The sequence below is a fragment of the Arvicanthis niloticus genome, chromosome 2 (assembly GCF_011762505.2).
Source record: "Arvicanthis niloticus isolate mArvNil1 chromosome 2, mArvNil1.pat.X, whole genome shotgun sequence".
Lineage (NCBI taxonomy): Eukaryota > Metazoa > Chordata > Mammalia > Rodentia > Muridae > Arvicanthis > Arvicanthis niloticus.
In genome coordinates this window covers 42,489,869-42,505,321 of record NC_047659.1, presented here as the reverse complement: position 1 = coordinate 42,505,321, position 15,453 = coordinate 42,489,869, and the positions used below count along the sequence as shown (strand labels likewise).

Sequence of the window (15,453 nt, the reverse complement as noted above, 5' to 3'; positions counted from 1 at the left end):
CATTTGACTGTGGAAGAAAATAAATGGAAACCGAAAGCACAAGAAGATGATTCAGTGATTCATCTGGGGGGGTCACACTGTATTACATCATGATACAGCAATGAATGTTAGTTTTATAAGCATCAGTAATCAATAAACCAGTTAGTACAGAGATGCTTGTGTGAAGTTTAATTTTATAAAACACATCAAACATTGTATAATAAAATATATCAAGAGAAAACTACTTCCTGTAACATAAATCACACTTACTCAAAGCACTGTAACATTCTACAGTAAAATTTAATATGAAGTGTTACTATTTGTATAGCATGAATCTATGAATGTACATGTTGTACATATAGAAAACCTTAGCAATCTTTTAATGAATATTGGTCCGTCTTAAGTATATATTGAACCGCATTTTGGGAAATTACTTGCTGTTATGGTGAACAGTTTTTAATTTTATAACATTCATATAGGGTGAGAGTTCTATAGAGCCAAATGCTCAACTTCTTTCCAGGGTTCTGTCTTTGGAGTTGTTCTGCACATAGGCCTTGAGCATTTTTTAAGGATTCAGGCATAGCTAATCACTAATATAATTATATCTCTTTGTGATCACAAAGAGCTACTGCATGAGAAAAGGAAACCATGGCTAGAACAAGAAATAGAGCATTTTTTCATTTATATATATTTTAAAAATATTGATTATAAACATATATTGAAAAATTATGTGCACAATATCTTGAAAAGAGGAACTACCTAAATACCCTTGAGGTGATGGATGGATAGTGAGAATGTGTTACAAATATTTGGTTGTGAGGAAAAGAAAACCTTCTGTTAAATGCATAGAACTAAAAAAATACATTGAGTTATATCACCCAGGCATGAAAAAAAAAAAGTCTGCCACCTTGTCTTTCAAAAGTCTGCCACCTTGTCTTTCTTTTCTTGGCTGGTTTCTAGCTCCAACCCCTCAGAAATAAGTATTTAACATAAAATAACAACAGCAGACAAGAAAGCAAATAAAGGTTCATGATGGGGACAATATGGAGAGGGAAATAGCAAAGTATAGGAGATATGGAATGTGAATGAGAAAAACTGAAAGACAAAGAAAGGGTGGGTTTAATTGCAGATGGAAAAGATAATACAGAAGACACCAGATTTGGTTGTTATCACCCACATGAAGGCCCACAGGCATCAATAACTCTAGTTTTAGGGATCCAAGTTTCTCTTGACAATGTCAGATATTACATAGCACACACATACATGAAGGCCAAACACTAATACACATAAAATAAACCTAAATATGTGTTCTATAAAATAACACATTTGTATTTATTAAGAAAAGGTTATCTGAGTGAACACTGATGCTACAGTGAGTTGATGGAAAGACACATCTTCCCATGTCTGACAGAGTGAGTTAGCATCAGTAAACAGCAGAACTGATGCCTAACAGTTACCAAAGTATGCCAAAGAGAGGACTGCAAATATAAATGGCCTCAGGCAGTTGTGGAAATGGACAGTATTCAAGATCATCATGAATAAGTATCACAAAACTGTGTCATGCAAAGAGAGGTTCATGTCACAGAGAAAATGCCATGAGTAATTTTCTAGTCATAAATTTTGTTTTTTTTAAAAAAATTTGTTTTATTTATTTTTGCATTTCATTTTGTCTGCATTTTAAAAATTTATTATTTTACTTTTGTTTTATGCAAATTGGTGTTTCATTGGCTTATGTGTCTGTATGAGGTGTGTTGGGTCCCCAGGCTGGAGTTACAGACAATTGTGAGCTGCAATGTGGATTCTGGGAATGGAGCCTGGGTCCTCTGGAAGAGCATCCTCTGCTCTTAACTACTAAACCATGCCTCCAGCTCTTTATTGAATTTTTAATTACATTTTTTCACTCAATATATTCCAGTTTCTTCATTTCCAACTCCTCCTAGATCCTCTTCATTTCCTCACATTGCCAACTCTCTATACTTTCTTATTCTTTTTTAAAAAACTAACAAAAAGTGGCTAAAATATTAATGTATATTTGTCATAACTGTAAAAGAAGAAAAGAAAAAATATTTTTTCTCTGCTGCTTTCATTGGTGAACTTTCCACACAACCATCCAAGAGAAGAAAGTATTTTGGAACTGTAGTTGGTAAATGCTGGTATACAGAGACTAACACAACTCCCGTGCATTCATCAAGACATTTGTATAACATAGAAGAAAGGCACAATTTTAAGGGTGTAGAAGTTAAAAATTCAATAAAATTTGACCTATATTCCTGGAGACATATCTCTATGGAAGAGCATTTTCCAAGTATGAGCATGGCTCTAGTTTTATCTCTGTGCCACTAAAAGGTAAGAAAGATAACAAGCCATGCAGGGATTTAGGTGAAGTAAGTAATCCAAATATAAACACAAGACAAATGGAATCCAGAATGATTGAAGACCATTTATAAAAGAAAAGACCAGTTGATGGCTATAAGCAAGACATATGAAATAATTAGATTTGAACATTAAAAGATATCAAACACCATTAAATTATCTATTATTGTAGAGAAGCAGAAAGACCAATACAATTAAAAAATTCTATTAAGGACTAAATGAAATTCCAAATGAGTATAATATTAAGTATAATAAAAGTCTGTATGGCTCATAGCTCCATAAAATTAAGAAATGATTTTCTTAAATGTACCTATTTAGTTTTGGGGTAGTCTCTAAATTTTCATATCTTGATGTCTAAATTTGAACTTAGAGACCATAATGTTATGTATGGCCCAGAGAATCATCCATAATATTCTTACTTATTTTTTATTTTGAATGATTTCAGTTTAGTAGGTATATAAGAAGACAAAGTAAGAGAGTAAGCATTAGCAAGGAGTGAATGGATGGCTGGATACTTAGATGGTAGATGTGTGTGAATGAGAGAGAGAGAGAAACCGATAGAGATAGGTAGATAGATAGATAGATAGATAGATAGATAGATAGATAGATAATCATTAAATGAAATCAAATACAAAAACAGGAAGCAGAAAGCAATTGGAGAAGCCATATTTAGGTTGCCAGCTGGAGTACCAGACTAATATTTCCAAGAAGAGTGGTATCTCATGTTAAACTTTCAAGTAAAAGGAAAAATCACATCACAGAAAGAGCATCTTGCAGAAACTCACTGTGGACTGTTGAGGGTCAGGTCAAACACCAAAATAACTAGAACTCATGGAATGCATCCCATCAGCTACACAGCCATGATGGGTATGCCTTAGAGCAGCAGAGCCCTGAGGATTCTGTGTCCTGAGGACTCTGTGCTTGCTGCCTCCCATCACATCCCTCATAATCTATGAGTTCTGCGAAAACTTAAGAGGGCTTCCAGCCCCTCATAGGGCAGTGTCAATGGCACTTACAATATTAATAATTGAGCTTTTTCAAGCATTGCTGCTAGGGCATCCACCATCCTCAGAAAGAACTTGTAGCTTGTTAGCAATGACAACCACCCTTAGAAAAAATCTGGAGATGTAGATTGTTAGTGAACTTAGGTTAAGATATTTTGCTAGAGGCTGTGATGTATAAATATTAGAAAACAATTTGCAGTTCAGAAAGGCACACTTTTAATAGTCGAGCAAGAGAAATTTTAAGGTCAAGGAACAATAGCAATGGCAGCCTGATTAGCACTGGCTGATTTGACCATTTTATTGAAGATGGGCTGGTGATCAGAGTGATAATTAACTTCTTCTGTCTATTTTTGCCCTCGGTTTCCTAATCTGATTTAATTAAAAAATGACAATGAGTAGATGTGCACCCTGAAGATTTAAAGTAGAAGTTATTAATTGTTGTTTACATAAAAGTTTAGATTTGTGATTCTCCTAAGGTTCTTATAACATTATGTTTTATGAAAAATATTAACATAATTGATTCTGTTATTTTTATTAATTGTTTTATTATTTACATTTCAAATGTTGTCCCTCCTCCCAGAACCCCTCCCCTTTACCTCTAAAAGGGTGTTTCCCCCCACCCATCTGCTCCCACATCACCCCTCTAGCATCCCCTTTCTCTGGGCCATCAAGCCTCCACAGGAACAAGAGCATCCCCTCTCACTGAGGCCAGACAAGGTAGTCCTCTGATACAGATGTAGCAATGCGATGGACCAACCCATGTATGTGCTTTGGTTGGTGGCTTACTTAGTCCCTGGGATCTCTGAGGAGTCTGGTTAGTTAATATTGTTGTTCTCCTATGGTGTTGCAATCTCCTACAGCTCCTTCAATCCTTCTCCTAACTCTTCCATAGGGGTCTCCAGGCTCAGTCCAATGGTTGACTGTATCTGCATCTGTCTCAGTCAGCTGCTGGTAGAGCCTCTCAGAGGACAGCCATGCCAGGCTCCTCTGTGCAAGCACATATTGGCATTTGGTGCCTTCTCATAGGATGGATCCCAAGTTGAGGCAGTCTCTGGATTGGTGTCTGCTCCATTTTTTTTTTTTTTTTTTTTTTTGTCCCTGCATTTCCTTTAGACAGGAACAATTCTGGATCAAAAAGTTTGAGATAGGAGCCATGTCTATCTACTGAAAATGATCTCTTCTGGTTTCATCTCCTTATTGTTGGGCATTTCGGCTAATTCCCATTGAGGCCTGGGAGACTCCCATACCACTCCCCTGGTGTCTAGGACATTTTAGTGATTCCCCCCATTCTCCACCCCACACTGATACATATTTTTATTCATTCTCCTGGACCTCTGGACTTCTCTCCTGTCTCTCCTCCCCATACTTAATCTTGCCTTCTGTGAGGATTCTGTTTCCCCTTCTAAGTGGGATTGAAGCATCCACACTTGGGCCTTTCTTCTTGTTATGCTTCATATAAGTTGTATCATGGACATTCTGAACATTTTGGCTAATAGTCACTTATCAGTGAGTACACACCATGTATGTCCTTTGGGGTCTAAAAAAATTGCTTAGTTACAGATGTATGTGCATTCTTGGGAATAATTTTTTTCTTCAATTGCAATAGTAAAATGTTTTTCATGTATTGGAGAACATACTGAATTTTCATGATAATTTACTAAAATCAAAATAAAATATAATCATATTGTAATTTTTGTACTTCCTGAAAGATCTTGGTGTGCTCTATAAGCTGTGGGAGAGAAAAAAATAGTGTTGTTGAAGCTTGCTCATTGGAGCTTTGCTCCATCTATCCACAAATGCATGTATGTGTATGTAAGTGGTTGGAGCTTTGCTCCATTCACCCAATGTGTGACTGTGTATGTATGTTTAAATGTATGTATGTATGTATGTATGTATGTATGTGTGTGTGTGTGTGTGTGTGTGTATGTGTATGTGTATGTGTATGTGTATGTGTATGTGTATGTGTATGTGTATATGTATGTGTATGTTGGAGCTGGTTAAATTGTTCTCCACACTGTGTGTATGTATGTGTGTGTGTGTGTATGTATGTGTGTGTGTGTGTGTGTGTATATGTGTATGTGTGTATCTATGTGTGTCTGTGTCTGTGTGTGTGATTCTTCTCCCCCTTTTTTATCAGCTCCAGATAATCAAGCTTTACTTCCTCTGACAAAAGTCTGCTGAGTGATCAGTTGTTGACCCCACACCCTCACCTTAGTTTACCCAGACCTATGGAAGATGGTCTTCAACAGTGGAGGTTGATGCAGTCTGGCTGGGGTGTTTCGTTAAGCTACATCTTCATGGATCATCTTTTGATGGCTGCATTTCAGACTTCTCTACTGCCAATATTTTTATAGAATACACTTTTTAAAAGAGTAGTCTTTATTGGAAGTAGTTCATCCTACAGCTGTTGTCAAGGACATAACTTTTATACTCCTGGGCAATTTTGCTGTTCCCTTCCCTCATTGTCATGGAGTTAAGAGAGCAGCTCATCCCCAGACAAGGAGCCCTGGAGTGTACTTTAAAACAATTGTTCTTACATCTGAAAAAGCAGGGGAGAGCCCCACTTCAGAGTACTCCATGAGTTCAAAGAGCATGGGACAACTAAAAGAATGACTTTACATGTGACCAAATGTTATATATTTACTTTTTTACAGTTACAAAATAGAAAATGTTGACGTCCCCAGAGCTGAAGGGCCTCGTCCCATTTACAGCTGAGTCACTTGAACTTATAGAAAATCACATTGCTAAAAAATGCAATGAAGAGCATGAAGAAGAAGATTTAAAACCAAGCCGTGACTTACAAGCTGGCAAAACCCTTCCACTAATCTACGGAAACCTTCCTCAGGGAACCGTGTCAGAGCCCTTGGAAGATGTGGATCCGTACTACTATGTTAAGAGAAATGTACGTATGAACGGTTATTATTGAAGCTCTATGCTACTTCATTTATTTTCAGCCATTTTCAATATAATTGCCTGTTACTGTCGCAGCCATCAGGGTACTGAGTATTGTGTGCAGGCATGCTAGGCATGGGAATATTTCCATTGAAGATGAAATCAGAGATCTTAAGAAACAAAGTAAACACTTTATGACAGGCCTTATGTCCAGCAGTAGTTGATTCTTTTGTCAGGATGGCATGTTTGGAGTCAGGAATTCCCTGGGTAGTCCTGGCTGTCCTGGAACTCACTCTGTAGTCCAGGCTGGCCTCAAACTCAGAGATCTGCTTGCCTTTGTCTTCTAAGTTCTAGGACTAAACATGTGAGCCACCAGGCTTTTTGATGGTTTGGTTGGTTTGTTGTTTTCTTTTATTTTGTTTTTTTAATGTGTGTGTGTGTGTGCGTGTGTATGTGTGTGTTGATCTTTATATTTTTTTTGTCATTTTCCCTTTAATTTGTTATGTTATTGTTTTGATTTTTTTTTTTTTTTTTGAGAAAGAGTGAAAGAACCTGAATTTGGGTGGATAGTGAGGGAGGTGAGGAGGATCTGGGAGGAGTTGGGAAAGGGCAAAGAATATTATCGAAACTTATTATATGAAAACTTAAATACAATATGAAATAATTCTAAAAACTCAAAACAAGATTCCGAGTGATTTAGGATTTTAGCTGCTATGAGGCCTCTGGGTTGAAACTTGCCAGGGTGACCTCATGCACTCTGAATCCTTCAAGGGTTCAAGGGTGATCTCATGGATTCTGTAGCCTGCAAGAGTGACCTCATGAACTCTCAAGCCTGCCAGGGGGACCTCATGTACTCTGAAGCCTGCCAGGATGACCTCATGAACTCTGAAGCCTGCCAGGGTGACCTTATGCACTCAGTGCTTCTTTCAGTAATGTCACATTGTATAAATATCTGGGTTGTGTTTCGCTTACTCTCTTCCACACAGCATATAGATAAATAACTATAAAATTAAGAAAACATATGAAATCAGAAGATAACCTGAATGTATGTATCCCTTCACAATGGCACACACATATGCTGAACTTCCCATGGAGTTTGCAATTGTTTTGGAAGCTACCATGGAAAGTAGAATTTACACAATCAGGCGTATTATTTCTTTCTATTTGGTTTAAGTGGAGATGGGAGAATAAGTATAATAGCTGAACAATGCCCCATAGTTGTTACTTGTTGAACTGCACTTATCTAAGACTTGAGACCCAGAGTAGATACCAGTTAGAGCTGACATGCATGTAAAAGTGTTGGCAGATTTATATTCTTGTAATTTCTTTTTCCATGTGCACCTGTCAATATAAAGAGTAAAAGTCATAGTCCCTATATTATTATCAGACTATAAGTAAACTATATTCTATGTAAGAGTATTTTTAAGCCAGGCATGCTGGCAAGGCTGTAATTCTCAAATGATTTAAATATTGAAGATTCAAGTCCTCTGTGGTCTAAACTGTGACTTAAGACCAGCCTTTATAACTTAACAAAACCCATTTTTACAGAAAAAAAAAAGAATTTAAAGATCCTCGGGAGAAACAGTGGAAGAGAGTTTTCCTAGCACACATGACACCCTTGACTAGATCCCTGTTAGAGAGAAAGAAATTAATACATTTTTTATTTATAACAATATAGTTATCTTATTATATACTATGTTATATTATAAAACATAGCATTTTATCTCATAGTTTTCAGATTACTTACTACATATAAAAATATTTTCAGTATTAACTAGATCAAACACAGGGTTTACTAGAGGCTGGGAAAACACTGTCTTCAAGTTACACTACCAAACAGTACATGTTAATGCACACCCCACATTAATACTTTCTGTGAACAGACATATATAGTAAATATACATACATCTATACCTCAATGACCATATATAATATATAGCATACACATTATAATAATATTAATATGCACATATCTAAAAATATGCACACATATGAATATATGTAAGTCCATATGTACATATGTATAAATAAGCCCATCTGCCTACACATATATGGAACAATTACTGTTTTAGAATATTTCTGTCTTTTACTACATTTATCAAGATTTAATGCTTTAGTATTCAAAATCCTTGTGTTTATATTATATAAATAACTATGTTCATGTCAATAATATTAAATAAGCTAGGATTTTTACAAACATTAATTTAAGGATTTACCTTTTAATAGTTTTATCTCTAATATATTTTATTTAAAATAGAATTACATAAACTATCCTCTTTTCTCCCCTACAGTCCCTCACTCATAAATAATATAAATGATTGATAGATTTCAAAACATTTGACCATTGCTTTAATAACACTTCATTGATTTTTTTTATGATATAAAATTAAAATTTTCATATTCATTAGGTTGTGAGATAAAGGCCCTCTGATACCTTTAAGTGCAAATCCACATACCATCTGAAGAGTTTCTGTGACATTAATTCAAGGTGTGATCACACCATAATGACTTTATCAAGTATACAGCCAGCAATAAATAAATAAAATAAGTGGGGGGCTATCAGGTAAGGTAAGTGAAAATCACTTCCTTTGTTTTAAAAACAATTAAATATCAAAGCCAATGAAAATATGATGGAATTCCAAACTGATGAGCATTGGTAGTGTTGCTTAAGTTCTCCATTTGTAGTTAACTGTATCTACTGTGGTTTCTTACAGACTTTCATGGTCTTAAACAGAAACAGAGTCATCTTCCGGTTCAATGCTGTTTCCATCTTCTGCACGTTGTCTCCTTTAAGCTCTCTCAGAAGAGCTGCTATCAAGGTTTTGGTGCATCCATATCCTTTCTGAGGGTGGTTGGCTGTGTCTTTGGCATGCTAAAAATAAGGCTTGATTTTTCTGTTATTCAACCCCTATTGTAATAATAGTTAATACATGTTAATTCTTATTTTTCAATTAGAATGACATGCATTTTCAATGTTTACAAAAGAATCTTGTCACATGTATCTACAAATGAAATTATTTAAGTAGGTCTTTTGTAATATGATTTCTTATCCATTATTCCTTGACCATGGTTTACTCTTTTTCGCCTGCTGATTTTAATTAGTGTTCTCAGTGACAGCATACTGATGTGCATGAGTAATCTACCAGAATGGATATTGGCAATAGAGTAAGTTACTTAGTTTTGCTATATATAATATAGTCTTATAATTTTACTTTATTTTTAACATGTTTAATATTTATGCCATTACATTAAATTACAAAATGTGTTATGGATTAAAACAATACTATTAAACTTTTTTAATTTTAAATTTTTAAAAATTCATAAAAGCAAGAGATTTGCTTCACTCACAGCTTTGAAGGTTGAAGAGCGAGGTGCCTTTGCTGTTATGTTTCAGGGACAATTAGGTCCTCTTACCTACACTAAACTGTGGCCTGTGGAAACAGCAGAAGCTCTTTTAGTAGCCATTCATATCTAGATACCATAACCCCTGAATGGTATGAACCCTGCCTCAGCTTTTCTATTATTCCTCTTGTGAGTCCTGTGAAAACAGGTGGACAAGTGCTCTAGGGAAACAAGGATGTTCAAATAGGCTCCACTTCTAGTGTTCCATAAACTTTTGCCTCACCACACTTGGGATCAAATGCCCAATGTATAGACATATGAAGATAAACCATATCTTAATATTTCTATCCTGTATGTACTGGTACATTTGTGGGTCATAGTGTTATGAACACCATGACTGAATTTCCTAAATAAAACATATATATGTATGTATGTATGTGTATATATGTATATGTCTGTGTATGTGTTTGTGTATGTGTCTGTGTCTGTGTCTGTGTCTGTGTATGTATATGATGTGTGTGTGTGTGTGTGTGTGTGTGTGTGTGTTCATCCATTTGGAGTGGGTTTTTTTTTTTGCCCTTTCATTTTTCTTACTTAATCTGTTAGTGTTATTTTATTTGATTCATGTTCTTGCTATGTATCACTTACCTGCCTTTGACTCCTGTCACAGACTCTTGAATACTGGAATTATGACTTCATATTACCACTTTAAATATCTACAGTGCTATATAGACTGAAACTTTAGTTATATCAGTTAATTATATTCATTGGAATATTTAGTTTTTTGATATATATATATCACAGATTCATATGCATGGGGGTTCACCTCATGCTTGTTGTCTTTCTTATACAAAGTTTTATTTATTTTCGTTCATTAAAATATTATCACTTTTATACTTTTTGTTGTCTATGGGAATCTAAAAAGTCTGGGTTTTAATAAACTAATAGAACAGTGTGTTAGGGTTTTTGTTGGTGGTGGTTTTTGGTTTTGTTTTTTGTTTGTTCAATTAATTATTGGAAAATAAAACTACTTAACAATAACTTTGAGCTTTAACACTGTTCTTAAAGCTAGGTGGTTTTATAAGGTAACTATGATACTGACTCATCAAAAAAAAACTTGTGTGTGTGTGTGTGTGTGTGTGTGTGTGTCTGTCTATGTCTCTGTCTGATTGTCTTTTCCTATATTTTATTACCTTGAGGTTTAAACACCAAATTAACTATGCTAAAATCCCCATTTTGAGTATAATTAATTTAATTTACTTATGTAATATAAAAATGTATATGCCCTCTGAGTCAGAACTACTGGGAAGTAGTTTATCAAATCTAGTAGCCACTGCTACCACACAGGTCTCACTAAAGTTCTCCAGAAGCTCTTAGGTGAATTTCTAAGGGAACAACTTATTTGATTATTGTCTGATTGATTGTTTCCACCCCACCAAATATATCAGATTTTACTTCCCAGATAACTTATATTCCATAAGTAATGACTATCAGAGACATAACATTTCAGAATTGAACAATATACTATCTTCAACACTTAATATTTATGTGATTTTTTTTCTGCAGGAATACTTTGCTTGGGATTTACACATTTGAAATACTTGTAAAAGTCATTGCCAGAGGTATCTGGGCAGGGTCGTTTTCCTTCCTTGGGGATCTTTGGAACTGGCTTGATTTCAGTGTAACTTTGTTCGAGTAAGTAGTATTTCAAGTTGGAAGCATTTTAATGATTTCAGTTACCATGTGTTTTTCAGAAAATTGTGTCTGGGTGGTCACTATAAATGAAAGGAATGAGTGGTTGGCTGTCTTGTAGATAAGTGAAATCTCTTAGTAGTATGCATTGTAAGTGATTTTTATTTTTGTTGCTGAGTACAGTATGATATTAAGACTTAGGTGAGGTATGTAGCTGACTTGAGGCTCAGTATTTAACCATTTTATGTAGTTCATGGTTTGAGACCAGTAAATGTGCTACATATTCAAATAAAGTATTTAAGTACACACAGACTTTTCTGGAGTGTTATATGTAATGCTAATTTTTATCTAACTTTTCAGTATTTGTATTGATTCTATTCTTTTTTGTGAATATGAAAATGATCAGTAGAGACAAATTTCTGTTAAGATGATTTAAAAAGAGATTCTACTTTTTTTCTTAAAATATTTTTATAAACAATAGTAGCAATGTCTACCATATGGCAAGAGTAAAATGAAATGACTGGTATCATTATAATTATTGACATTACTATACTATTATTACTTGGGTTCTCTATGCTGCCATTACCACTTACTTAAACTGACAGCTAGTCTATATTGTGTGCATGCACACATCTATGACATCTGAATACATTGTTCCATTAAATTCCTACAAAATTCCTTTGAATAAGGAAATATTGTCTACTCTACAACAGAGGTAATTATGGCACAATATATTACCACAAGTCCTGTCACATAGCTGGGAAACAGTGTGTATTATTTCTACTTTGGCATTCTGACCACAGAGAAAGTCACAGTACACGCCCTGACTTTGGCCTTCATTGCTGTTTACCATCAGGTTCCTCAGCATAAGGAGATTAAACACTTAATATAAGCCACATAATACACAGCAGAGGACTGCCTGGTCTGGCCTCATTGAGAGAAGAGGCACATAATTCTTGAGAGATTTGAGGCCCCAGGAAGTGGGGAAGTCTGGCAGGGTCTAGGGGTGGGGGTGGGGACATCCTCTTGCAGACAAGGGGGGAGGAATGGAATGTGAACTGTAGGAGGGCTGACTGGGAGAGAGTAATGACTGGACTATAAAAATATAAAAGTAATAAATTCATACATGTATAAATATATATAAATAAAAAACAGCAGGTTTTCTCATTTTTCTTGTCATTTTTTTGTAATAAGATAACATTTTATGAACACATTACAGTTTGTTGTTTCACAGGAATTTAGCACAGAGTATAAGTGTTATAAACTCAAAAATTTGAAAGTGTGAACTACTACTACATAGGACAACCTTGTCCAGAGTAAATTTGTCTGTCAAGCAATAATAAACCTATTGCTAGAGTGGAATCATGGGAGCAAGGAACATCCTCAGAAATATAATTTTATAGGCTTCCAAAGTCCATAGGCTCACTGACTTCAAAATACCTCTCATTTACCCCCACAGGCTTATCACAAGGTTCTCACCTCTAAGCTCCCTTCCAATGCTTAAGACTATAAGAACCTTGCGAATTTTGAAGATTATCCCTTTGAACTATGGTAAGAAATGCTATTAAATTCATTTTCTCATTGTACATTTTTGTGTATTCATGAGTCACTTGAACTGTCTTATTATTACTTAGAGAAAAGACATTAAATTGAACAATGTCTCCACTTTAAAAGCTATCTAAAAGTCATCTAAACCTTAAATCTATTTGTCAACAAAGAAAGTCAAGAAAAAAAAATACATTTAACTGTTGTTAAATGGTGTGGCTTGTGATACAAAAATGTAGATAAAAATCAGTCATGCTTTCATTTCAGTTATTCTTACTAAGTGTAAAAGGTCTTATATCCTATAAGCTCTATGGAAAGCAGAGACAGATTCTAATTTGCTTCTTTTCCCTTTCTTCTTCTTATTTCTCAAGAAAACAATTTAAATGAATGAACACAATCTAATATAATTATTAGCACACTGTGTCAAAAACACAGATGAGCAAGTTTATGACCTTACACAGTGTCACGCTTGAGCAAAGTACAATAAATTCACAAATTGAAAGGTTTCAATTCAAATGGTTTGCAAGAGAATCCTGTTCACCTTGGTAGTCTGGCCAGCGTGAGTGTGTATTTATTCCAATCTTCATTGCTCATATACCACAACATGTAGCATACATTAAATATATGTAAGTCTCTTCTGTGATTTACAGAATAAATACAAAGTAGAGAAGATACAGCAGAGATCAAGAGATTTTAAATATAGGCAAGTAAAATGTACATAGAACCTTTATTGATAACATTATGGACCTAAGACAGATTTAGAGGAGAAGATGCTATTGAGGCCAATGGAAGGGTCAGGATAGAGAATGCAGATACAGTTAAGTCTAGCTGTGAGGTAAAAGGCCAGAAGCCAAGTCACATTGGAAACTGTAGGTTCTGAGCCAGAAGGTGAGCACAGAGGCAGGCAGATGTCAGTAGCTTGTGTTGCATCAGTAATGGTAAAACTCAGCCTAACTGAAGCACCAGGGATCATCAGGAGTTCTCTGTCTGTTGGTACTTACCAAATACCAGGTATCCATGGCACTTCAGTGCTAACTTTCTATCACTTTATGAATTCTGCTGATAGAGTTACACCCTTTCCTTAGTACAGCATGTTCTGTGAAGTCTTGGGCCTGGCTATGCTGATATAATTTTAAAATGCTCATGTACACTTACAGTCTCAATTTATCCAGGTAAATTCAAAGGGCAACCATCTTTCATTCTGTGAGGGCCAGGCAGATGGCATTGTTTTTAGGTCCTATTGGGACCTCAATCATCTCCCTCAAAATGTAGTTTAAAACTTTCTGAAATGGAGTCTTTCTTGGCTAAGGTACCTCTTGAGAAACCATTGTTTTAAATTGCCTATTCTGGAATAGAATAATGCATATCCTGATCTCAACTAATCTTCTTTGTCCTCAGTATGTACCAAAATGTTCAGGTCAGGAATGTTCTCACAGATAAAGTAGAGAGCTCTGATACTGTCAGTTGTGGATGGTGAAGACTAGCTGTGGTTTCCATTTTTTAAATGTGCAGACAGATGCTCTGATCACTTGTATCATTTGATGTGTCCTTAGAAAGAAACGAAAAAAAAAAAAAAAAAAACCAGTCAGATGGGTAGCAAGATCACTGGGATGCTGTAAATCATACATTATGATAAAATCATTAGGTAAGGACACCTGAGTGTGAATGCGATGTAATAAATAATGTAATAAATAAATGTAATAAGCAAAGAAAGAAGAAAGAAGAATGGAAGGAAGGAGAGAAAGAGAGAGAGAGAGAAACAGTGAGAGAGAAAGAGAGAGAGAGAGAGAGAGAGAGAGAGAGAGAGAGAGAGAGAGAGGAAGGAGGAAGAAAAAGAGTCTAGCAAGTTCAATGACAATACCCAAGTGTTGACTCAATGTGTCAAAAGTGAGATCTAGAGGTGATTTTTCTGCTCAAAACACTGTGAAAAACAGATGTGTCCACATTATGAACTTGAAATAGAGACTGAGCCAACAATACCAGGAAACTACAAGGTAATGTGATGAAAAACCAACATGTAAATATTTAAAACATCAAGTTGCATACATTAAGCAGGTATATTTTAGGATTTATGAATTGCAACCCAATGAATACACTTAACAAAAGTACTTTTGGCACAGCATCCCACCCCAAGCCAAGGAAGGAATTATAGAGTTCTGCTCTGGTGGGAACATAACACTTTTAACTTGCTTTGTACCATGAGAACCATAAGACCACCAAATGGCAGCATTTTCATCTTCACCAGAGGAATTGTTAAGAAAGATTAGAAAGTTTTAGTCAAGTCAAGAAAGATAGGACACTAGAGTTGGGAGTGGATGTGTCATGGGTATCTCTTCCTTGTCCAAGGAAAGTAGGGAACTTGCTAGCAATATAGACTATATGAACTGATAAAGGAAGACAAGGAGAGAAGTGTACCATTCAGAAGAAAGTAATTTCACCTGTACATTGAATAGGGAAAAAAAATCTGGAATTGTGGTTTCATTCACTTTTAAAACTGTTTTTATGACCTTACATTTGTTTTGCTTTTCTAATTTGATTATACCCATCCACCACTACTTCCTTCCAATTCACTCTAGAGCCCCACTCCATCCCCATGCTGCAATTTCTTGTTACTAATACAATCTTG

The 15,453-nt window shown here is 35.3% G+C and overlaps 1 protein-coding gene across 4 annotated transcripts in view; it reads left to right on the top strand.

The window, feature by feature from the left end:
- Positions 1-15,453, top strand: part of Scn7a (sodium voltage-gated channel alpha subunit 7) — an 82,956-nt gene that overhangs the window by 20,059 nt on the left and 47,444 nt on the right. For all 4 annotated transcript variants that reach the window (XM_076928846.1, XM_076928845.1, XM_076928844.1 and 1 more), the window contains 5 exons: positions 6,011-6,258; positions 8,963-9,081; positions 9,324-9,413; positions 11,157-11,285; positions 12,742-12,833. In XM_076928846.1, coding sequence (XP_076784961.1) covers positions 6,025-6,258; positions 8,963-9,081; positions 9,324-9,413; positions 11,157-11,285; positions 12,742-12,833 — 664 coding nt within the window. In that variant the 5' untranslated portion in view covers positions 6,011-6,024. The remainder of the gene's footprint in view (positions 1-6,010; positions 6,259-8,962; positions 9,082-9,323; positions 9,414-11,156; positions 11,286-12,741; positions 12,834-15,453) is intronic.